General features: G+C 49.0%; 2 protein-coding genes across 2 annotated transcripts; one reads left to right on the top strand and one right to left on the bottom strand.

Moving 5' to 3' along the window:
* Window positions 1-5314: 5314 nt before the first annotated feature.
* Window positions 5315-6289, top strand: LOC310761853 (olfactory receptor 51G2-like; the record flags this gene model as incomplete). The annotated part of the gene is made up of 1 exon (XM_083612050.1): window positions 5315-6289. One exon carries the CDS (start codon window positions 5315-5317, stop codon window positions 6287-6289), a length of 975 nt encoding a protein of 324 aa, XP_083468176.1.
* Window positions 6290-7122: 833 nt separating this feature from the next.
* On the bottom strand, window positions 7123-23396 carry CDCA8 (cell division cycle associated 8). Its single transcript, XM_083610138.1, has 11 exons — window positions 23289-23396; window positions 20285-20394; window positions 18682-18810; window positions 17181-17221; window positions 16548-16623; window positions 16272-16420; window positions 14120-14181; window positions 12756-12842; window positions 11455-11581; window positions 10209-10295; window positions 7123-7979 (listed from the first exon to the last, which is right to left on the bottom strand). The coding sequence occupies exons 2-11, from the start codon at window positions 20376-20378 to the stop codon at window positions 7938-7940; spliced, it is 894 nt and encodes a 297-aa protein (XP_083466264.1). The 5' UTR covers window positions 20379-20394; window positions 23289-23396; the 3' UTR covers window positions 7123-7937.

The following is a 23396-nucleotide window of genomic DNA, read 5'->3' as shown; positions in this document are numbered from 1 at the left end:
CAGAACACCCTTGCCAGCGGCCATCAAAAACTCTCTTCTCCATGAATTCCTCCATTCCTCTTCTCAAGCCATTCAAGTGGCAGGGAGTTCCATAGTTTAAGTCTGCGCCACGCCAAAGAAGGACTTTCTTTTCTCTGTCCTCAATCTCCCAGCATTGCGCAGGTGTTCTAGTGAGTTACTCCTTCTTGCCTTTTCTCCAAACCAGAAAGGCAGATTGTGTTTTTTTCTCCTCATTAATTTTTATTGATTTTTTTTTCAAATATCTTAATCACAATACAGTTTAACAATATTATTCTCCTTAAAATCTATATCTTATCTGAATTAACTTCCCTCCACCCCTCTTTCTGGCTTCTCTATATTATTCTTACTTAAGTGTGTTTACTATATATACATTCTATAAATGTCTACAATTCCTTAATAAGTTTTTGTGTTACACTTTAAACATACAATCCTTATTATATTACAGCATTACATCTTATGGTCTAACCAAATTTCTACAATAAACATTAGGAATTTTATATCATTCCTGTGAGTGTCTTTATTTATGTAGTTTTCTCTAAGTATACCATAAATTTGGACCATTCTTTTTGGAATTTCTCATCATCCTGCTGTCGGATTCTTCCAGTTAGCCTTGCTATTTGCGCATACTCCAATACTTTCTGTTGCCATTCTTCAATTGTTGGAATATCCTGTTGTTTCCATCTCGGTGCGAGGAGTAGTCTTCCTGCTGTTGTGGCATACAGGAAGAATTTTTGATCTTCCTTTTTAATGTCCTCTCCAACCATTCCTAGCAAAAATGCCTGTGGGGTTTTTTTATATATAAAAGGTGTACCTAAAGATCTTTTTAAACTCATTATACACATTATCCCAAAAAGTCTTCACCTTGTCACACAACCGCCACATGTGGAGAAAATTTCCCTCTTTTACAGTGCATTTCCAACAGTTCTTATTTTTCATTTTGTACATCTTTGCTAGTTTGGTGGGTGTTAAGTACCACCTATACATCATTTTTAACAAATTCTCTTTTAAGGTCATGGATGTGGTAAATTCTATCCTAAACTCCATAGTCTTGTCCATTTCTCATACTCAATATTATATCCTAGGTCCATTGCCCACTTAGTCATGACCTCCTTGATTACTTCATCTTTTGTATGCCATTCCAACAAAAAAATTCATATACTTTAGACAACATCTTTGTACGACCTTGTAATACCCCAGTCTCCAGTACTGATCTATCATGATTAAATCCGTAATTTTTGTTTTTATCTTTAAGGAATATATCATTAATTAATTAATTGTACATCTTTGCTAGTTTGGTGGGTGTTAAGTACCACCTATACATCTTCTTTGCTAACAAAGAGACATCACTTTGCCAACAAAGGTCTGTATAGTTAAAGCTCTGGTTTTCCCAGTAGTGATGTATGGAAGTGAGAGCTGGACCATAAAGAAGGCTGATCGCCAAAGAATAGATACTTTTGAATTATGGTGCTGGAGGAGACTCTTAAGAGTCCCATGGACTGCAAGAAGATCAAACCGATCCATTCTGAAGGAAATCAGCCCTGAGTGCTCACTGGAAGGACAGATTGTGAAGCTGAGGCTCCAAGACTTTGGCCACCTCATGAGAAGAGAAGACTCCCTGGAAAAGACCCTGATGTTGGGAAAGATGGAGGGCACAAGGAGAAGGGGACGACAGAGGACGAGATGGTTGGACGGTGTTCTTGAACCTACAAACATGAGTCTGACCAAACTGCGGGAGGCAGTGGAAGACAGGAGTGCCTGGCGTGCTCTGGTCCAGGGGGAGTCGGACACGACTAAACGACTAAATAACAACAACAACAACAGACATCTTCAGGCTACAGACAGAAAAGGCAGCTTGAACCCTTCAGCTTCAAGAGCCCAGGTGCTCCCCCTCCAAATCCCAGGCCCATTATAGGCTCCCACTGGGGAGATGGTGCAACAGCTTATAAACCCTGCAAAGGGCAGGAGATGAGGACGCCCCTCCTGGCACAAGACTCCTCTGGACCCTCTTGCAAGGATTTGAGTAAGTCCCACAGGCTTCTCGCTGTACAGGCTGGGGCGGAAAGGACCCCCGTGGAGGGAGGGGGCATGTTGGGGCTTTGTCTGGGTGACCTGGGTGAGGGTGCGAGCCAGGGAGGCTGGGAGCAGATCAGCCAAAGGAAGCAAGAGCCTGGTTTGCAAAGAGCTGACACTGAACATCAGATGATTCGGTTCAGAGAAAACAAAGGCCTCCTTTAACTGGAGTATGGTTCAAACAGTTCAGAAAAGAGCTGCCCCAATGGCCAAGAGGCTGGAGCGGCTCCCCTCTTGATGGAGGTTTGCAGCATTTTTAGTGTTTAAATATATTTAATACATTTTTATTGTTTAAATATATTTAATAAAATTTATTTCAAAAAACCTGCAAAGTGGTAAAATCAAGAAAAATTAACAATCCTATTTTAAAACATGCAAAAGCTAAAATATTAAGATTAAAATCACTTCAGCTTCCTAAGCATCTAGGTATGCTTGCCTAAAGAAGAATGCTTTTAGCAGGTGCCCGAGAAGAGTCTAGCAAAGGCACGTGCTTTGTTGAAATTTCAGCCTTCACAACATAGGAAAACGGCCAAGTAAACAGCTATTTTTGTGGAGGAGGGTCAAGATATTAACTGATATGCATGAAATTTCATATGTAGCTGTATAATACCTAGTGCAGTAAGATAAGACCTTTGGAGCAGGCATTTTTTTTTTTAAAAAAAGATTTTTATGAACTGCACTAGTAGGACAGTAATTGTTCCTTGACCATTTGTCAACCCCCGCTCCATGATGGCACCTGGGCGGCCCGCCCCCGCCTTTCCTACGCCCCTGATGGGACAACCCAGGCTCATGGGTGGCGTATTCCTTCACCTGCCTCACCTGGTCGCCAGGTAGAAGAATGATAGCTGGAGAGTTGGGTGTGAGATGGACACACAGAGACTGGCTTGCTCCGTGCTGGGGCGACGTTGAGGGTTCACACTATGATACAAGACGATACGATATCTTTATTGTCATTGTCCCATACAGAACAACAAAATTGAAAAATCTACATAGGACGTTCAAAACCCAACAAGCCTGCTATCCCTGCTATCCCAGCCTGGTTAGCCCCCTAAAAACTCTGATAACCCCATTTTTAAATACAATAGACTCCCATACAGACTCCTTACAATGCGTTTAAAACCAAACTCGCATTTGGGTAGAAACTGTTTCTCAGGCGGCTAGTCCTAGTCTTTATAACCCTGTACCTTCTCCCAGAAGGCAGAAGCTGAAAGAGATCATTTCCGGGGTGCGTACCATCCTGCGCTATCTCTGCAGCTTTCTTATGGCACCTGGAAGCGTAGATTTGATCCAAGGTGGGAAGAGTGCACCCAATTATTCTCTCTGCAGTCTTTACAACCCTGGACAGCATTGTTTTTCCCCTGACCGTGCAGCTCCCAAACCACACACACAGACCATAAGTTAATACACTCTCCACAGTACAATGGTCAAATGCCATCAACAGGTCCTTTGAGAGATTGTTTTTCCGGAGGAGTCTCAGAAAATATAACCTCTGCTGTGCTCTCTTCACCAGGTCTTTGCTGTTTTCTCCCCAGGTTACCCAAGCTAGCCGGAGGGAAGAGGGGCATTGTGGGAGACCAAGGGGCACGGCATCTTTTCCAACTCCTTTTGGAGGGGAGGGGACCAGAACTGTACAAAGCAGCCCAAATGGGATTGCACCATAGCTCTGCAAAATAGCGTTGTGATAGCGGCAGTCCCCCATCCCACCGCCAATCCCTTTCCTAATGAACCTGCTGAGTTCAGTCAGTAGCTCATTTATCCCATCTCTGCATTTCGTGTTCTCATAATGATGGAACTTGTGGACATCCAGGGAAGCCGAACATTGGAAGATTCAGAAGAGAGATAGATAGAAGGAAGTCGTTCTTCATGTAGCGCAGAGTTAAATGGTGGAACTCCCTTCCACAGTAGGCGATGATGGACACCGAATTGGATAGTTTTTAAAAGGGTATTGGAGAAATTCAAGGGGGAAGAGAGGGCTATCGATGGCTCCTGGCCAGGATGGCTCTGTTCTGCCTGCACAGTTGAGAGGCAGCGATGCTTCTGGATCCCAGCTGCTGGAAACCGCAGGAGGGGAGAGCTGCTCTTGTGCTCGAATCCTGCTTGCGGGTTTCGCATGATGGGCATCTAGCTGGGAGAACAGGATGCTTGAGAAAAGGAGATATGATCACCACCTTCAAATATCTCAAGGGCTGTCAGAAGGGGACAAGCTTCTTTTCTCCCACTCTGGAGGGCAGGACTCGAACCTATGGCATCCAGTTACAAGAATGGAGATTTTGACTAAACATTTTGGGGAAAAACAAAACTTTCTAACAGTGTTTGACAGTGGAATGCACGGTGGGCTCTCCTTCCTGGGAGGTTTTTAAGCAGAGGTTGGATGGCCAGCGGGTGCAGAATGCCGCAGCGAGGCTCCTGACGGGGTCCTTGCCACGGGATCACATTCACCTAGTGCTCTACCAGCTGCACGGGCTCCCGGTGGAGTACAGGGCCAGATTTAAGGTGCTGGTTTTGACCTTTAAAGCCCTATGCGGCCTAGGACCCACGTACCTACGGGACCGCCTCTCCTGGTATCCCCCGCGGAGGACCTTGAGGTCCACAAATAACAACACTTTGGAGGTCCCAAGCCACAAGGTGGTTAGATTGGCTTCAACCAGAGCCAGGGCCTTTTCAGTATTGGCCCTGACTTGGTGGAACGCTCTGTCACAAGAGACCAGGGCCCTGCGGGACTTGACAACTTTCCGCAGGGCCTGCAAGACAGAGCTGTTCCGCCTGGCTTTTGGTTTGGACTCAGTCTGACCCTTATGTTTCCCTCCCCTTATGGTCTTGATTTATCGGCCACATTTAAAATGAGGCTGCATTTTAAATTGCATTTTAACCTGTATTTTAAATTGATTTTCCTTTTTCCTGTTATGTTTTTACTGTGATTTTATTGGTGTTGGCCGCCCTGAGCCCGGCTCTGGCTGGGGAGGGCGGGTATAAATAAAATTTATTATTATTATTATTATTATTATTATTATTACTACTACTACTACTATCTGTCTTGGATGCTTAAGCTGTGCTTCCTGCCTCACAGGGGGCAGGACTAGAGGACCCCTGAGATCCCCTCCAGTTGTCCACTTCCATGATTCTAGGTCTAGATGCACCCCTGGCCTGATTCTGCAGGATTTCCTCTCCAGCTCCGCCATGTTTCCCCTCTGCTCTGAATCCCCAGGCGCGACACGAGAGGCACATGTCACTCTCCAACTGGACGGAGGGCGAGGAGACTCTGCAGATCTTCATCCTGAGAGACATCCCTGGACTGGGCTCTGCGCACAGCTGGCTGATGCTCCCACTGGGCGCCATGTACCTCGTCTCCTTCGTGGGCAACTCCACCATTCTGGCCGCCATCCGCGCAGGGCAGGGTCTCTGTGCCCCCATGTACCTCTTCCTGGCCATGCTGGCGCTGGCTGACCTGGCGCTCTCGGCCTCCACGCTGCCCTCCATGCTCAGCGTCTTCCTCCTGCGCTCCGGGGCAGTGAGGGCCGAGGCCTGCTTTGCCCAGCTCTTCTTCATCCACACCTTCTCGGTCACGGAGTCCGCCATCCTGCTGGCCATGGCCTTTGACCGCTTCATGGCCATCTGGAACCCTCTGAGATACGCCTCCGTCCTGACCGGCTCCGCCATCGCCAAGATGGGCCTGGCCATCGTCCTCCGGGCCGTGATCCTGCACCTGCCTCTGCCCTTCATGCTGCGCAGGCTCAAGTACTGCGGGGTCAAGGCGCTCTCGCACTCCTACTGCGTCCACCCGGACGTCCTCAAGGTGGCCTGTTCGGACACTCGCCCCAACAGCGCTTACGGCCTCTTTGTCCTCCTCTCCACGCTGGGCCTGGACTCCGTCCTCATCCTGCTCTCCTACGGCCTGATCCTGAGGACCGTGCTGAGCATCGCCACCTGGAGGGAGCGCCTGAAGGCCCTCAACACCTGCGTCTCCCACCTCTGCGCCGTTCTCCTCTTCTACACGCCGCTCCTGAGCCTCTCCATGATCCACAGGTTTGGGAAGAAGAGGAAGGCGTCTCCCCAGGTCTACCTGCTGCTGTCCTACCTGCACTTCCTCCTCCCTCCAGTCCTCAACCCCGTCATCTACAGCGTCAAGACCAAGGAGATACGCAGGAGGGTCCTTGGGATGCTCTGCCGCAAGGGCTCAGGGGCCAGGCTCCGACTGTGAGAGTGGCTTGGTCAAGGTCAATTCTGTGTCCAGGGCAGCTGTTTACCAGCCCCATCTGGTACGCAGGCTGAGACCCCCCCCCTGCCTGCGGACTGTCTCGCCAGAGTGGTGCATGCTCTGGTTATCTCCCGCTTGGACTACTGCCATGCGCTCTACGTGGGGCTACCTTAGAAGGTGACCCGGAAACTACAACTAATCCAGAATGCGGCAGCCAGACTGGTGACTGGGAGCAGCTGTCGAGACCACATAACACCTGTCCTGAAAGACCTACATTGGCTCTCAGTAAATTTCCAAGCACAATTCAAAGTGTTGGTGCTGACCTTTAAAGCCCTAAACGGCCTCGGTCCAGTAGACCTGAAGGAGCGTCTTCACCCCCATCGTTCTACCTGGACACTGAGGTCCAGTGCCGAGGGCCTTCTGGTGGTTCCCTCACTGCGAGAAGCCAAGTTACAGGGAACCAGGCAGAGGGCCTTCTCGGTGGTGGCGCCCACTCTGTGGAACGCCCTCCTACCAGATGTCAAAGAAAAAAAAACAACTACCAGACTTTTAGAAGACATCTGAAGGCAGCCCTGTTTAGGGAAGCTTTTAATGTTTAACAGACCACTGTATTTTAATGTTTTATGATGTTAGCTGCTCTGAGCCCGGCCTCAGTGGGGAGGGTGGGATATAAATAAAATTAATTATTATTAATTATTATTATTATTATTTTCCAAACCCTGGTCACCACTGCTGCCTCCAGAGCCCCCTAGATGATCCTCCTGCCCTCCGGGGGGTGGGACTCCCACCCCAGGCCTAGAGGGTTGGGGCTCGCTCAATAAAAACAACCTGGACAATATGAACAAAAACGGGACAACTTTATTCAGCCAATAAACACCAGACATGGCATTTAAATTAACATAGTAGCTAAGACCTGGTGGAAAAAAACCCCCATACAAATCAAGTATTTCTATACACCAAAACAGAAAGGCAAAAGGGGGGAGAGGGTTCAGAGGGATTCAGCAGGAGCCTGCGAAAGGGCAGAAATGTTCCAAAATGTGCTCTTACTTGAGTTGCAAACAATATAACCGTGTAGAAAGACAGAATGAGAATCCTTTTCTTTATCCTGGGAGGCTCCTGTCCAGCACCCCCCCCCCAGGGGAATGAGGACGGCCTCTGCCTGGGGACCCCCTGGCCCCAAAAAGGAAAACAAAGGACCGGCAGCGGCAGAAGGTTAAGGACTCTGGCCAGGCTGCCTTTGGAAGAGGCACGGAGACTCAGAGAAGCCTTGGCAGGGGTGGCAAGCGGGACTTTGACCCCCATCCGTAGGGGAGAGAGGCCCCAGAGAGGCGCCCCCCCCATGCGAGCAGCCAGGAGCAGCCAGGAGGAGGAAGCGCCTTGCACCCCCCTCTGCCCATCCAGTCAAAAGACGAGGATGCAGAAAACTGACCTGCGTCTTGCAAGAGCAGAAAGAGACGAGGGGGCTTCCCTTGGGGGGGGGGGAGACATTAAATGCTGATAAAACTTTGGCTGAGATGGGGACTTTGGGCTGGATTTGACCCCCCCTTATTAAATAGGAAGCGGCAGAAGACTCAAATTCTCGGCGTCTTTTAGAGCCGCGTCGCCAGCAAGCCCTGAGCTCCAGCTTCCCAGTCGCCCTTGGGGCCAGACGCTACTTCTTCTGCACGCTGCTGCAGAGCTGCGCAAGGTGAGTCTGGAAGGAGGAAGAAGCAGAGGGAAGTTAAGCGGCCAAACGTCCCTCTTCCACCCCCCCGGCAGGAACCACAGAGTCATTGGAAGGGACCCCCAGGGGTCATCTAGCCCAGCCCCCTCCCGCAAAAGGGGACGGCTCCATGCCCACTGGGAGGCCAGTGGCCCATCGAGTCCAGCATCCTGTCCTCACAGTGGCCAAGTGTCCTTGTCAACCTAGGGACCCAGATAGACTGCCCCTGGACCTGGAGGCTCCATAAGGGCACCAGAAGAGGAGCTTGGTGGATCAGGCCCATAGCCCATGCAGCCCAACATGCCGCCCTCATAGTGGCCCATCATGGGAAAGCTGCAAGCTGGAGCTAAGCGTAAGAGCAACTCTCTCAGGACTCATGTTCCCATGTGGTGGGGGTGTAAATATGTACAGTTTTGGGGGGCAAAGGGACCAGAGGTACTATTATTATCCATTTACGACGGGGTGGAAGGTTTGCAGGCTATGAAGAACTTGCTCACAAAATCATCAACAGCTGCACGAGATATTATAACAAGGAAGTGGAAGGGGCTGGGTGAATATAAAATGGAAGAATGGTACAAAGAGGGGGGGGGGATATACCGTATTTTTCGCTCTATAAGACGCACCAGACCACAAGACGCACCTAGTTTTTGGAGGAGGAAAACAAGAAAAAATTCTGAATCCCAGAAGCCAGAACAGCAAGAGGGATCTCTGTGCAGCGAAAGCGGCAATCCCTCTTGCTGTTCTGGCTTCTGGGATAGCTGTGCAGCCTGCATTCGCTCCATAAGACGCACACACATTTCGCCTTACTTTTTAGGAGGGAAAAAGTGAGTCTTATAGAGCAAAAAATACGGTAGCTATTCATGTGGCTCAGGACCTCCAAGGTGTTGTCATTTGTAGACCGTAAGGTCCTCCGCAGGGCATAACGAGAGAGGCGGTCCCATAGGTACATAGGTCCAAGGCCGTGAAGGGCTTGAAAGGTCAAAACCAGCACCTTAAATCTGACCCTGTACTCCACCGGGAGGCAGTGCAACTGGAAAAGCACTGGGTGAATGTGCTCCCATGGCAGAGACCCCGTGAGGAGCCTCGCTGCAGCATTCTGCACCCGCTGGAGTTTCTGGGTCAGCTTCAAGGGCAGCCCCGCATAGAGCGAGTTACAATGATCAAGCCTGGAGGTGACCGTCACATGGATCACTGTGGCCAGGTCGGGGCGGGAAAGGTAAGGGACCAACTGCTTAACAGTTAAACTCTGGGCTGCATGAATAAGTCCTTCCTCTCCTCCGTCCTAAATCCCACCCTCCCTTTGGGAAGGAAGGCAACGCTTCCAGGGCAGAATCTGCAATCTGCTCCCCCCATCAGGAATGGGCTGGGAGGAAGCCGAGGGCAGGATCCCACCCTCTTCCGCCAACCCTTGCGCTCTTCCAGCTCAAGAGGAGGCCGTTCCCCCTCCAGAGCTCCACCTGGTACGCAGGCTGAGACCCTCCTTGCCCGCGGACTGTCTCGCCAGAGTGGTGCATGCTCTGGTTATCTCCCGCTTGGACTACTGCCATGCGCTCTACGTGGGGCTACCTTTGAAGGTGACCCAGAAACTGCAACTAATCCAGAATGTGGCAGCTAGACTGGTGACTGGGGGCGGCCGCCGAGACCATATAACACCGGTCTTGAAAGAGCTACATTGGCTCCCAGTATGTTTCCAAGCACAATTCAAAGTGTTGGTGCTGACCTTGAAAGCCCTAAACGGCCTCAAAGGCCCAGTATACCTGAAGGAGCGTCTCCACCCCCATCGTTCTGCCCGGACACTGAGGTCCTGCTCCGAGGGCCTTCTGGCAGTTCCCTCATTGCGAGAAGCAAAGCTACAGGGAACCAGGCAGAGGGCCTTCTCGGTGGTGGCACCAGCCCTGTGGCACGCCCTCCCATTAGATGTCAAAGAGATAAACAACTACCTGACATTCAGAAGACATCTTAAGGCAGTCCTGTTCAGGGAAGCTTTTAATGTGTGACATCTCAGTGTATTTTTGGTCTTTGTGGAAGCTGCCCAGAGTGGCTGGGGAAACCCAGCCAGATGGGTAGGGTATAAATAATAAATTATTTATATACATAATAAATTATTATTACTTTTATTATTATTATTACAGAGAAGGGAGGAAGGATCCTGGGAAAGGGGGTGGGGGGTTTCCAGGCAGGAGCAGCGAGGCGGCCCACCCGCCACCGGCAGAGACTTACCGAGAGTTTCTTCACCCTCCCCAGCACCTCCGAGTCCAAGCGCCGCAGGTCCGTGGTGGAGAGTTCGCTGGCTCGGATGCAGACGCTCTGGGCAGGGCGAGAGGAGAAGCGAGTTACTCCATGTGGCCGCTTGGGATTCGAGGGGAAAGGCTTTGGAAGGAAGTCTGGCAGGTGAGAAATGAACGGCTCCAAGCGGGCGGGAAGCATCCTGCCTCTTCCGCCGATCCGAAAGAACGAGGTGGGCACGTTCCAAAGCGCATGAACCTATACCACTGTATTCTGCTCTGGTCAGACCTCACCTGGAGTACTGTCTCCAGTTCTGGGCACCACAGTTCAAGAAGGACACTGACAAACTGGAACGTGTCCAGAGGAGGGCAACCAAAATGGTCAAAGGCCTGGAAACGATGCCTTATGAGGAACGGCTAAGGGAGCTGGGCATGTTTAGCCTGGAGAAGAGGAGGTTAAGGGGTGATATGATAGCCATGTTCAAATATATAAAAGGATGTCACATAGAGGAGGGAGAAAGGTTGTTTTCTGCTGCTCCAGAGAAGCGGACACGGAGCAATGGATCCAAACTACAAGAAAGAAGATTCCACCTAAACATTAGGAAGAACTTCCTGACAGTAAGAGCTGTTTGACAATGGAATTTGCTGCCAAGGAGTGTGGTGGAGTCTCCTTCTTTGGAGGTCTTTAAGCAGAGGCTTGACAACCATATGTCAGGAGTGCTCTGATGGTGTTTCCTGCTTGGCAGGGGGTTGGACTCGATGGCCCTTGTGGTCTCTTCCAACTCTATGATTCTAAGAAGAGCCTCCTGGCTGCTGGATCAAGCCCATCGTGCCCAGTGTCCCTGTTCCCACAGCAGCCAAATCCCCCTAGGAAGCCAGGTAGACTGCCTCTGGCGCTGGAGGTTCCAGGACGTCAGACGATGACCCTTCTGGGGGCTAATCCAACCCAGAACCCCCTTCCCACAGAGGCCAGTCAGATGCCCGTTATGGGATCCGAGTGCAAGAGCAACTCTCCTGCCGTTCCCAGGAACTGGGATTCGGAAGCATTTACTGCCTGCGACCGCGAAGTCAGAGCAGAGACCCTCTGGCCATCGACGGTACTCTTTGCCGGCTGAAGCAGCTGTCGCCGCCCGCTAGGGACCATGACGAGCGCCTGGCACCTGTGCCCGCCCCCGTCCCGACACTCCCGTCTCCCCTGGTCCTGGGCTTCCTCCGCTGCAGGGCGCGGATCCGGGCCTTACCTCCCCTCGGCCGGAGGGAAGCGTGATGATGACGTCGCTGCTGTCAGCGAGGGGGCTCCCGTTGGCGGACACGCTGAAGACGCGCTCGTGCGCCGCCGGGGTCCGCAGGCCGGGCGTCTTGAAGATGCTGCAGAGGATACATGGAAGGCTGCGTGAGAAGCTCCCCTGGCGCGCCCATTGCCATGACAGGCACAACAAGGGCAGCCTCTCTCGTCTCCGCTTGGTGGGGTTGCAAGGAATGCATAAAGAAAGGGAATCCTGCATTTGCCTCTCCCACACAGCCTGCAAGGAATCTGGGGTAAGTAACATCTGATTGGTTGAAAGGTTTTTTTGGAGGGTGTGTGTGTGTTATATGGAACTTTTTATTCTCAGAGCTCCTTGCGCCCCTGAGGGCTTCTGTCACAGGTTTACGCTCCTCTTTCTCCCTCGTTTCTTGCAAGGCCTCGGCAGCAGACGACACCTGGGCTCAGAGATCAGCACATTATTTTTTTATGTTCTATTTCCATTTTTAAAAAGAATATTCTTATACATTCAGATCATTTTCATTTTCTACACTTCTGGGATTACAGCGGATGCTCGGGTTGCGAACGTGATCCGTGCGGGATGCATGTTTGCAACCCACAGCGTCCACAACCCTCAGCGGCGTGTCTGCGTATGCGTGGGTTGCGATTCGGCGTTTCTGCGCATGCGCGACCACCAACACCCAGAAGTAACCCGTTCCAGTACTTCCGATTTTGGCGGTCCACAACCCGAAAAAATGCAACCTGAAGCGTCTGTAACCCGAGGTATGACTGTACTTAAATCCCTCAGACTCTTCCCCCACCACCTGGTTTCCAATTTCCCCCTATTTTTATTGCATCTAATTACGTTTTTCCAATCCATTTTATCATCTTTTTCACCTTAAATCACACTACATTATAAGCCATATAGCAATCCTGCTAACATTTTTAAGTATCTGCAGTCCTTAAGATAAACTCAATCGTTTAGTATGGCAGCACGGAGCCTTTGGAACTCCCTGCCTCTTGAGATCAGGTAGGTGTCTCCCCCCTACCTCTTCCGGCACCCGCTAAAAACATCCCTGTAAATTTCATGAAATAAATGTTAAACAAGCCAAGAAGGCCCAGCCCAGAGCCATCACCCTGGAAGAGGAGTTTTGCCCACAAATGCCAGCCAGCCAAAAAGGGGCAGCAAGGGGTATGTGTGTGCGCCCCCCCCCCCTGGAGCCTCGACCGCAGCAGCTCTCGGAGCCTGGCCCCTCCCAATGCACACTCAGTTCCCAGGTGGGCAGGGAGAGGGCTCACCTGGGGTCAAACTTGGGAGTGGGTGCCACAGTCAGGCCCTGTTGGATTGTCTGTCCAGCCGGGGTGGTAAACTTCACTTTGCTTCCCCTGTTAAAAAAAAGAAGAAGAGAGCCATGGGGATGCAAAATTCCAAGAGGAGCCCAATCGCTGCATCGTGGCAAGGGCACACCGCCCAACTTTTTCAGACCCTAAACCAGGACATGCGTCTTCTGGGGGCTGTGTGAGATCATCGCCCTGAAAAAGCGCTTTTTTGTGGGGGAGAGCGCAGCATACAAACTGGCCGCCGTGATCTCGTGCAAAGAAACGGAACGTCCCCTTTTCCTGACAAGACAGGACTGTTTGGGGGGACAGGAGGTGGGCAGGTGTGGAAGACTCCCTGTCCTGAATGGGGTGACTGTGCCCCTGAAGGACTAGGTGAGCAGCCTGGGAGTCATTTTGGACTCACACCTGTCCATGGAGGCACAGGTCAAATCTGTGTCCAGGGCAGCTGTGTACCAGCTCCATCTGGTACGCAGGTTGAGACCCTCCCTGCCCGGAGACTGTCTCGCCAGAGTGGTGCATGCTCTGGTTATCTCCCACTTAGACTACTGCAATGTGCTCCATATGGGGCTACCTTTGAAGGTGACCTGGAAAGTACAACTAATCCAGAATGCGGCAGCTAGACTGGGGACTGGGAGCGGCCGCCGTGACGACATAACACCGGTCTTGAAAGACCTACATTGACTCCCAGTACATTTCCGAGCACAATTTAAGGTGTTGATGCTGACCTTTAAAGCCCTAAACGGCCTCAGCCCAGTAGACCTGAAGGAGCGTCTCCACCTCCATCGTTCTGCCTGGACACTGAGGTCCTGCTCCGAGGGCCTTCTGGGAGTTCCCTCACTGCGATAAGCCAAATTACAGGGAACAAGGCAGAGGGCCTTCTCGGTGGTGGTGCCCGCCCTGTGGAAAGCCCTCCCACCAAATGTCAAAGAGAAGAACAACTTTTAGAAGACATCTGAAGGCAGCCCTGTTTAGGGAAGCTTTTAATGTTTAACAGACCACTGTATTTTAATGCTTTGTTGGAAGCCACCCAGAGTGGCTGTGGAGAAACCCAGCCAGGTGGGCAGGGTATAAATAATAAATTATTATTATTATTCCTGGGGCGCTTGGAAGGTACGCAAGAGAAACACTCTCTGCTCCCGCGATTCCCAGACACTGGCACCCGGAAGAATCGCTGCCTCCAGCCAGGGAGCCACCGTGGCTGGTGGCCTTCAAGGTCCCTCTCCAGACGCATTGAGGCTGGCGGTCCTGAAAGCGACCTCACGCCCGGGACAGGGAGGGTCTCTTGGGAGGGAGCCACCTGCCCAGCCCCGCCCCGCCCTTACCTTCTGCTGAAGCGAGTAGACCTGGCTGACGGAGGCCTGGGCTTTCGGGCCGACGCCTTTGCCTGAAATGCAGAAGCCGCAAATTGAGAATTATATGAAAATGATGTGCAGGTGGTACCTAACCCCGGTTAAACTAGCAAAAATGTGTGTGTGTGTATGTATGTGTGTGTGTGTGTGTGTGTGTGTGTGTGTGTATATATATATATATATATATATATATATATATATATATATGCTGCAAAAATGTGGAAACAGAATTTAAGAAGGGAAAAATGAGAAATGAAGAGAACTGAATTCTCTCCATCCCTAGTGAACATATATTGTGGACCCATACTTGCCTTATAAAATATTAGCATATTTAGCTGTTCAAAATAAATCTTACCAGCTGCAGTCTGTGATATGTCAAATGGTACACAAAGCTGTGTAGAACAGGATCTACTAAGTGTTGGAAATGCAAAGAAATATATGGGTATGTTTTGGGTGGATAAAAATCAATGGGTTTTTTAAAATAAATTTTTTTTAAAAAAAATCAGCTTTTTTATAATTTAAATTGGATTTTGAAAATAAAATGCTTTTGGAGGAAAAATCTAAAGATAGTTTATTTATTTAAGTTACAGTATAGTACAAAGGCTATTCTTCAGGAAATAAGGATTTGTTTTTAGTTTTTCATGCGTGCTAAAACTCAGTGTAAGGTGTGTGGGTTTTTTTTTAAAAAACCGTTTAACCACATCAGTTAACAAACATGGATACATATGCTATCATGTTTTTGTTTTAGTTAAATAAATTGTTTAAATTGTTATTAAGGAAATGATTACTTTTCTCCTTCCAATAAAGTACAGCAGAAAAGTTGTCCAAATATAAACAGTTAGCTTATTAAACCTCACAATCCTTTCATAATTACCGTATTTTTTGCACCATAACACTCACTTTTTTCCTCCTAGAGAGTAAGGGGAAATGTCTGTGCGTGTTATGGAGGGAATGCCTACGGGTGGCATGCCTACGGATTTTCCTCTTCTAAAAACTACGTGCGTGTTATGGTCGGGTCCGTGTTATAGAGCGAAAAACACGGCATCTGTCTATGTAATTCTAATAGTATAACTGCATCAGTAATTTTTTTATATAACTGTAAAAACTACTCTGAAAATTTATTATTCCAAAAATATTAAGATTATACCAGCAAGAATGAGTCTTTCTGTAAAAAAATATATGATTTAAATGAAGTCTTACTGACTAGTGATTTAAATCAATTTGATTTAAATCAAATGCACCCTGGTACGTTTTACCATGTGTGGTGGAAATGTAAGATGGTTAAAAATTTCTGGGGAATGATTTATAATGAAATGAAAGAAATGTTTACAGTGACCTTTGTTAAAGAACCAGAAGCCTTTTTATTAGGTATTGTAGGAGAGGAGATTTAAGGTACCATTTGGCTCCTAGCTTACATATCTCAGTTTGAAGAGAGCACAGCAGAGGTTATATTTTCTGAGACTCCTCCGGAAAAACAATCTCTCAAAGGACCTGTCGATGGCATTTTACCATTGTACTGTGGAGAGGGTATTAACTTATGGTTTGTGTGTGTGGTTTGGGAGCTGCACGGTCAGGGAAAAACCAACACTGTCCAGGGTTTTAAAGACTGCGGAGAGAATAATTGGGTGCCCTCTTCCCACCTTGGATCAAATATACGCTTCCAAGTGCCATAAGAAAGCTGCAGAGATAGCGCAGGACAGTGCGCACCCCGGAAATGATCTCTTTCAGCTTCTGCCTTCTGGAAGAAGGTCCAGGGTTATAAAGACTAGGACTAGCCGCTGAGAAACAGTTTCTACCCAAAAGCGATTTTGGTTTTAAACGCATTGTAAGGAGTCTCTGTGGGAGTATATTGTATTTTAAAAATGGGTTATCAGAGTTTTTAGGGTGCTAACCAGGTTGGGATAGATGGGATAGTAGGATCGTTGGTTTTGAATGTCTTATGTAGATTTTTTTTTTCAATTTCGTTGTTCTGTATGGGACAATGACAATAAAGATTATCGTATTTCTGGCACTGCTCTTGGGATCCCTTCCAGCCCCACAGTTCTATGGAGTGGAGTTTTCAAGGAAGTCTCCCAGGTGTCGGCAGGTATGTCAGGGTGCCCCCCCCCCGTTGCCTGAGCCTCACCTTCCCTGCTTTCTGCGGAAGAGCCTCACTTCCCGGCTGGGGGGCCGCAGGATCCTCGCTCTGCTGCCTGGACCTCTTGCCTGCAGGCAGAGGAGAAGACGGCCCCGACTCCTCGCTGATGGTCTCCGCGGCCTGGCGGGCTCTCTTGGCTGGGAGACATTCAAAACACAAGAGGCACACGGAGCGTGAGCTGCCATTCACCAGCACCGCGGAGGACAGGGAAACTCATGAGGAGACCGCTCTGGCCCTCCAGCCCCCAAACGGCCCTTCACTGACCTTTCCTGGCCGTTTTGAGAGGGGTCTGAATAGCTTCAGAGGCCAGTTTGGTGATCTCCAGCATGTCCAAGTCCACCTGAGAAATTAGACAGAAGACTTGTGTAATACACTGGAAGGAAGGGAGGGAGGCCTACACTCGAGTAGGACCCTGGCAGAGTTACCAGCCCGACTGGCATGTTCCCTCCCTCCTGTTCAATCATTCAGGAGCTTCATAAGCTTTGTTCAGTCCGAACATCACAGCGACCGATGCCCACAGACACCGGCACACTTAGGGATCTGCAGAATTTGCGCAATTTGCGTGACAGACCTCAGCATTTTGACACAGCATTTTGGCTAATCTACTTTATTTACATATAAACAAACAGAGCACTGCAACATGGCTCCCTCTCTCTCTAGCATCAGACAGCAAAGAGAAAAAGAACAATGGTCCTACTTCACGGAACATAGAAACACAAACATCCTGTTTCCGTCACTTCCTACTTTGTGGAGTCAAAACATACACCGTCATGTGACAGACAAAAATCCCATGACTGCAATCATGGAGAAGGAATTCTAACAGTTTTGTGGAGGAAGCTGCCTGGGGGAAAACATTGCAAGTTCCACCTGGAATTTGGTGATGGGGGGGGCACCTACCGAGACGGCCTTCTCCAGGACTTGCTCACATCCTCCAACACCTAGAGAGAAAGCAAGCGCCGTGATCAGAACACAACCGGCAACCACCAAAGGAGAAAGAACAGCTGAAGCTATATCCTCTGCAAGGGAAAGAGCTGAGCAACCAGCCAGAGAGAAGGGGGGGTGGGATTTCTTAGTGCAACATGCCACGCAGGAGGGATCCGGATAAGATCCTTGCCTGTGTTGCAGAGTGGCCTCCGCTGGGAGCTTCAAGGGCCTGTGCCGCCCATGACATTTATAACCCGCCTTTTTATCCAAGGAGCTCCAGCGTTTGATCCTCATGACCCTGTGAGGCAGGTTCAGCTGAGCCAAAGGCCCCAGGCAGGGATTTGAACTCTGCTCTCTCCCAGGTCCTAGGCACTAACCACTATGAAACACTGCCTCTCCTGCACAGGAACATTCTCCCAGCAGAGATTCGGCAGAGGCCCCCTCGCTACTGACTTCCCTTTTTGAGCCAGCAAGTCTTTGCAGCTGTTCTGTGTTTCGATCATCTGCATTTATTTGCTTTATTTTAAATTATGCTTTCTAGCCCCAAAGGCCTGGGTGTAGGTTGTGATGTGGCAGTACAGAAACACTTTTCTAAATAAATCAGGGCAAGTTGCTTTTCACTGGCATCGGTTGGCCTCGGGGGGAGACAATGGAACAGTGCGCCTTGCGGGGGGGGGGGAGAGCCAAAATTAGTGTGCCAACTTTACTTTAGATTAAATAAGTTGGAGTTCTTGTTATTAAACATACCAAGAAAAAAGCACACCCAGAACTCAGGCCAGTGTAAGTTTCAGTAGTGGGAGTGGTCCCTACTCACAAGTCAATAGTCAACAGTAACAAAAACTAATCCATTCAAAAGTATGTATTCTGACAATTAGAAGCCAGTAGTTGTTATCCCTGAGAAACGTAGAAAATAACGGGATATATTTATCCAAAAGTCTTCAAACTTTCACAACCTTTTAAAAATTAGCTGATGAAGGTGAATACATCAAAACAGGGCCCTGTCCTGGCTTCTAATCCATAACTGACTTCTGACTTCTGCTCTATGATTGAAACTGAGTCTGCAAGCTGATAAATTATAAGGATCAACATTATTGTCAAATGAAAAAGAGAAAATCTTTGTAATGAATTATTGTGTTACACATATCTTTATGAGTTTGAGTTTGTGTTCTCTGTTAAGAGTTTGTAATCTCTACTTGAGTTTGTAATTCTTGTCAGAATACATACTTTTGAATGGATGTTTTTCTTGGTAACTTTAGAGACATTCAAAGAGGGCTAGAAAGATATTTCTCCTCTGCCACCTCCCCAAGGCCTCCTTCCCTGTTCACTTTGCTCTTGCGCAGACCAGATCTTCTGCGAAAGCTTCAGGCGCTCAGGACCCCTGGAAGCACCTGCACCCCACAAGACCCCAGAAATTCACCCCCCCAAACCAAGCTCCGCCCCCTTCACATGCCTAGCACATGTCAGAGCAAACTACCGTAGAAGCTGAGCCAGTTTATGTCCCTCAGGGCCACGGGATGGCGGAAGATTTCCATGTCGTACATGTTGTCGATTTCCTTCAGGAGAACCTCTTCTTCCATCCGGATGCGGTCGATGCGCAACTTGACTAGGGAGGAAGCAGAGAAGAGGCACAAGGAAGAGAGGGGCTCCGGATCCGTAAGGGGAGCCCTGCCCATCTAAGTCCAGCCTCCTCCTCTCCCTGTGGCCAGCCAGCTGCCCTTCATGGGAAACCAGCAAGCAGGGTCTGGACACGAGAGCAGCCCTCTCCCCAATCTGCCCCACGGTTTCCAGGAGCCCTCCATAGCCCTCTCCTCCTCCAAGGATTTCTTTCAAAGCCATCTGAGTTGATGGCCAGCACTGCCTCCTGTGGGAGGGAGTTCCACAGTCTAACTCTCCGTCCTGAATCTCCCAACATGGCAGCTCCATGGGATGCCATGATGCAGGATTTTTATGAACTTTAACAACAACAGCAGCAACAACAACAATTTAATATGCTCTGGGCGGCTCCCAACAGTGTATTATTATTAATAATAATATAGCAAAAAAAAATATCAAACATTAAAAGCTTCCCTAAACAGGGCTGCCTTCAGATGTCTTCTAAACATGAGATAGTTGTTTATCTCTTTGACATCTGATGAGAGGGCGTTCCACAGTGCGGGCGCCACTACCGAGAAGGCCCTCTGGCTGGTTCCCTGTAGCTTTGCTTCTCGCAATGAGGGAACTGCCAGGAGGCCCTCGGAGCTGGACCTCAGTGTCCGGGCAGGACGATGGGGGTGGAGACGCTCCTTCAGGGAAACAGGACGGAGGCCGTTTAGGGCTTTAAAGGTCAGCACCAACACTTTGAATTGTGCTCGGAAACATACTGGGAGCCAACATAAGCCTTTCAAGACTGGTGTTATGTGGTCTCGGCGGCCACTCCCAGTCCACAGTCTGGCTGCCGCGTTCTGGATTAGTTGCAGTTTCTGGGTCACCTTCAAAGGTAGCCCCACGTAGAGCACATTGCAGTAGTCCAAGCGAGAGATAACTAGAGCATGTACCTCTCTGTCAAGACAGTCTGCGGGCAGGTAGGGTCTCAGCCTGCAGACCAGATGGAGCTGATAAACAGCTGCCCTGGATACAGAATTGATCTGCACTTCCATGGACAGCTGTGAGTCCAAAATGACTCCCAGGCTGCGCACCTGGTCCTTCAGGGGCACAGTTGCCCCATTCAGGACCAGGGAGTCCTCCACACCTGCCCGCCTCCTGTCCCCCTAAAACAGTACTTCTGTCTTGTCAGGATTCAGCCTCAATCTGTTAGCCGCCATCCATCCTCCAATCACATCACCTCTTCCTCTAAACTAAAAAGTCCCAAATTCAGGAACTTTTCTTTGTAGCTCAGGGTGTGTGTGTGTGTGTGGCTGCCTCCCCCTTCATCATTTTGGGTGCCCTTTACAATATCCCTTTTGAGGCGAGGCGACCAGAAGTGCCCCCAGTGCCCCCGAGATGCGTATAATGGCGTCACGAGAGTGACAGTTTCATTTGGCATGAAGCTCAGAGCAGAAGAAGCGCCCCTGAGTCCGGCAAGTAAGTGAGCACCTTACCTTCCCGGTTAAAATCCTTGAGAAACGCATCCACCTTTTTGCTTCTGACCGAGTTCTTGTTGCCGGCCCTCGAGTTTTTCTTCTTCTGAGGCATGGCAAGGAGATGAGTTCTAGGGGGAAAGACCAAAACGTTGTCACAGAAGGGGCAGAGCTGGGCTAAATTAGCCCCCAGCAAAAGAGGGCACAACCACACAGGTTAAGACATTGGCAGAATTTTAAGAACACTTGTAATTTTAGAAATAGTACAGGAAATTTGAGGTTAGAAAAATAATTTGGAGTAGAAATGAGCTGCAGTTGAAAAGAAAATTCAAGGAACGGGGGGGGGGGGGGTGTCACAGGATTCAGAGAATCCCATTTTGTGGATTCAATATTGTTTTTGTGTATATTTTTGTGTAAGGCTCCCGACCTTTTATCATTGGGGGCAGCAGAGAGAGGGAAACTGCTTTGTTAATCTACATTAAACACAACTTAGAAAGAGTAAAAATTTCGAAGTCTTAGAATAAAGGAAGGAAGTCAAGATGTGTATATGTAAGTAATGATTACATTAGAATGATGATATGGTTTTGTTTGTAATGTGTGTTGTTCTTTTGTTCTTTTTTCTCTTGGGTGTTTTTTTCTTGTTTGTACTGTTTTGTTTTGGATTCAATGTTTGTAATTTTTGCTGTAATTTTGCATTGAAAATAAAAAAAAATAAAAAAGAGAGAGAGGGAAGCTGCTCTGATGGCTGGGGAAGGGGCTCCCCTGGAAAGTGGCAGATTCTCCTTCCTTGGTTTTAAAGCAGGGAGGGGAGGCCCCCTGCCAGGGATTATTTAGCTCTGCTTCCCGCACTGTAAGGGGGCTTGGACTAGGCAACCTTTGGGGGCCCCTTCAACTAAGTGATTCCGAATGCAGCCCTTTCTCTAGCAACCTGGGTGCAAAAGAAGCCCTCATCACATCCCCATCCTTTCCCTGGGAAGATGAACATGCAATCAGCAGCAATGATAATCCTGATAAGGACAAAATCTTGGGGGGTGGTACTTAAACTGTCCCCCAACTTTGCTAGGGTCTCTCCCTGAGGGCTCAGAATGAGTCAGGGTCAAACAAGAGACGGCAGCCAGGCAAATGGAAGCCGAACAGCGGCTAGGAAACCCAGATTGTTTATTGCTGTGGCAAAGGAAACCAGGAAGAGTTCTGGCCTCCTCCCACCTGCCTTGCTCTACCGTCTAGTCTCTGCTTCCCAACCTGTATTGTATTATTTTATGTACTGCGGCTTGCCGATTTTATTGATTATAGCTTAGAAATTATTTATTGTAACTGTCGAGGGGATTTCTGTTTAACTTTTATATGCTGATATTATTATTTTATTCCTGCCAACCTAGCAGTTCGAAAGCACATCAAAGTGCAAGCAGATAAATAGGTACCGCTCCAGTGGGAAGGTAAACGGCGTTTCCGTGCGCTGTTCTGGATCGCCAGAAGTGGCTTAGTCATGCTGGCCACATGACCTGGGAGCTGTCTGCGGACAAACGCCAGCTCCCTCGGCTTATAGAGCGAGATGAGTGCGCAACCCCAGAGTCGTCTGCGACTGGACTTAACGGTCAGGGGTCCCTTTACCTATTATTTTATACTATTCTAATAATGGTTGAATGTTACTTTTTTGATGTAGGTTGCTTATTTTAAAGTTTTGTTTTATAATCACATTTTTGTATTGCATTAGATTGTTATAGGATGTACATTTTTTGTTCCTTCAGCTTGTAAACCGCCTAAGATAGAAAGGCGGTATACAAATTAAAAATGATGATGACCAGGAGGAAGAGGCAGCCCAGAACAAAGGGCACATGGCCTCTTCCCACAGCACGATCCAATCATCACAGAAAAGGCGTGTGAGATCCAGACATGGCCCTGTCCGTCCTGCAGGCTCCCACTTCACACATGTCAATGTTTACGTATCCCTTGTCCAGGAAGGGTCCCTGGCCCCTTCATTTGCTCTTCCACGGTCTCATCTAGAGATCACGCTAAGGGTGGCCAAATTCTGTGCGCCTGCCATAAAACTTAGGGAACAAGCTGTACTACCAAAATGATCAAGGTTTTAAATGACAATTTTAGGCTATATTTTAATGATCAAGATTTTAAACTGCCGCTGTATCCGAATTGTCTCCGTTATACCCAATTGCAACCCAATGTATTCCTGTTGTGTTTTATTATTTTTCTGACATTGTAAGTGAGCCAGAACTGGTCTGTGACTGTAATAATAAAATTAAATTCCCTCTGACACCCCCTAGCCTGGTCCCTTTGTCAGGGCTGAACAGCTGGGTTTGGCAGCTGGAGTGGGGGGCCGGAAGCTGAGGACCTGAGGATTTCAGAGTCCCTATTCCATCCAGGTCCGTATAGTTAAAGCTATGGTTTTCCCAGTAGTGATGTATGGAAGTGAGAGCGGGACCATAAAGAAGGCTGATCGCGAAAGAATGGATGCTTTTGAATTCTGGTGCTGGAGGAGACTCTTGAGAGTCCCATGGACTGCAAGAAGATCAAACCTCTCCATTCTGAAGGAAATCAGCCCTGAGTGCTCACTGGCAGGACAGATCCTGAAGCTGAGGCTCCAATACTTTGGCCACCTCATGAGAAGAGAAGACTCCCTGGAAAAGACCCTGATGTTGGGAAAGATGGAGGGCACAAGGAGACGGGGATGACAGAGGACGAGATGGTTGGATGGTGTTCTTGAAGCTAGCAGCATGAGTTTGACCAAACTGCGGGAGGCAGTGGAGGACAGGAGGGCCTGGCGTGCTCTGGTCCAGGGGGTCACGAAGAGGTGGACATGACTAAACAACAAATTCCACCCAGGCCATGGGTCAGGCCCCCTCCCTCCATCCTGCAACCACAGGGTATTATTATTATTATTATTATTATTATTGGCCCCGGGATGTTTTTTAATAAACTTTTTATGAGCGGGATATTTTCTTTCTTTCTCCCCCCGCGACTCTGAGGATATATTTGGGGGCTCAGATGGGGGGCTCCCTCCCCCCCCTACCTGCCTCTTTCTCCTCCGCTGGTTCCCCGCGAGCTCCGCTCCGCCGCCTCCCCGGTTCAAACTTGGGCGCCTGCGACGCCGCCGCCAATCAGCGCGCCTCGAACGCCG

Source organism: Podarcis filfolensis (assembly GCF_964270895.1).
Source record: "Podarcis filfolensis genome assembly, chromosome: 4".
NCBI lineage: Eukaryota > Metazoa > Chordata > Lepidosauria > Squamata > Lacertidae > Podarcis > Podarcis filfolensis.
This window is presented reverse-complemented; position numbering and strand designations above follow the sequence as displayed.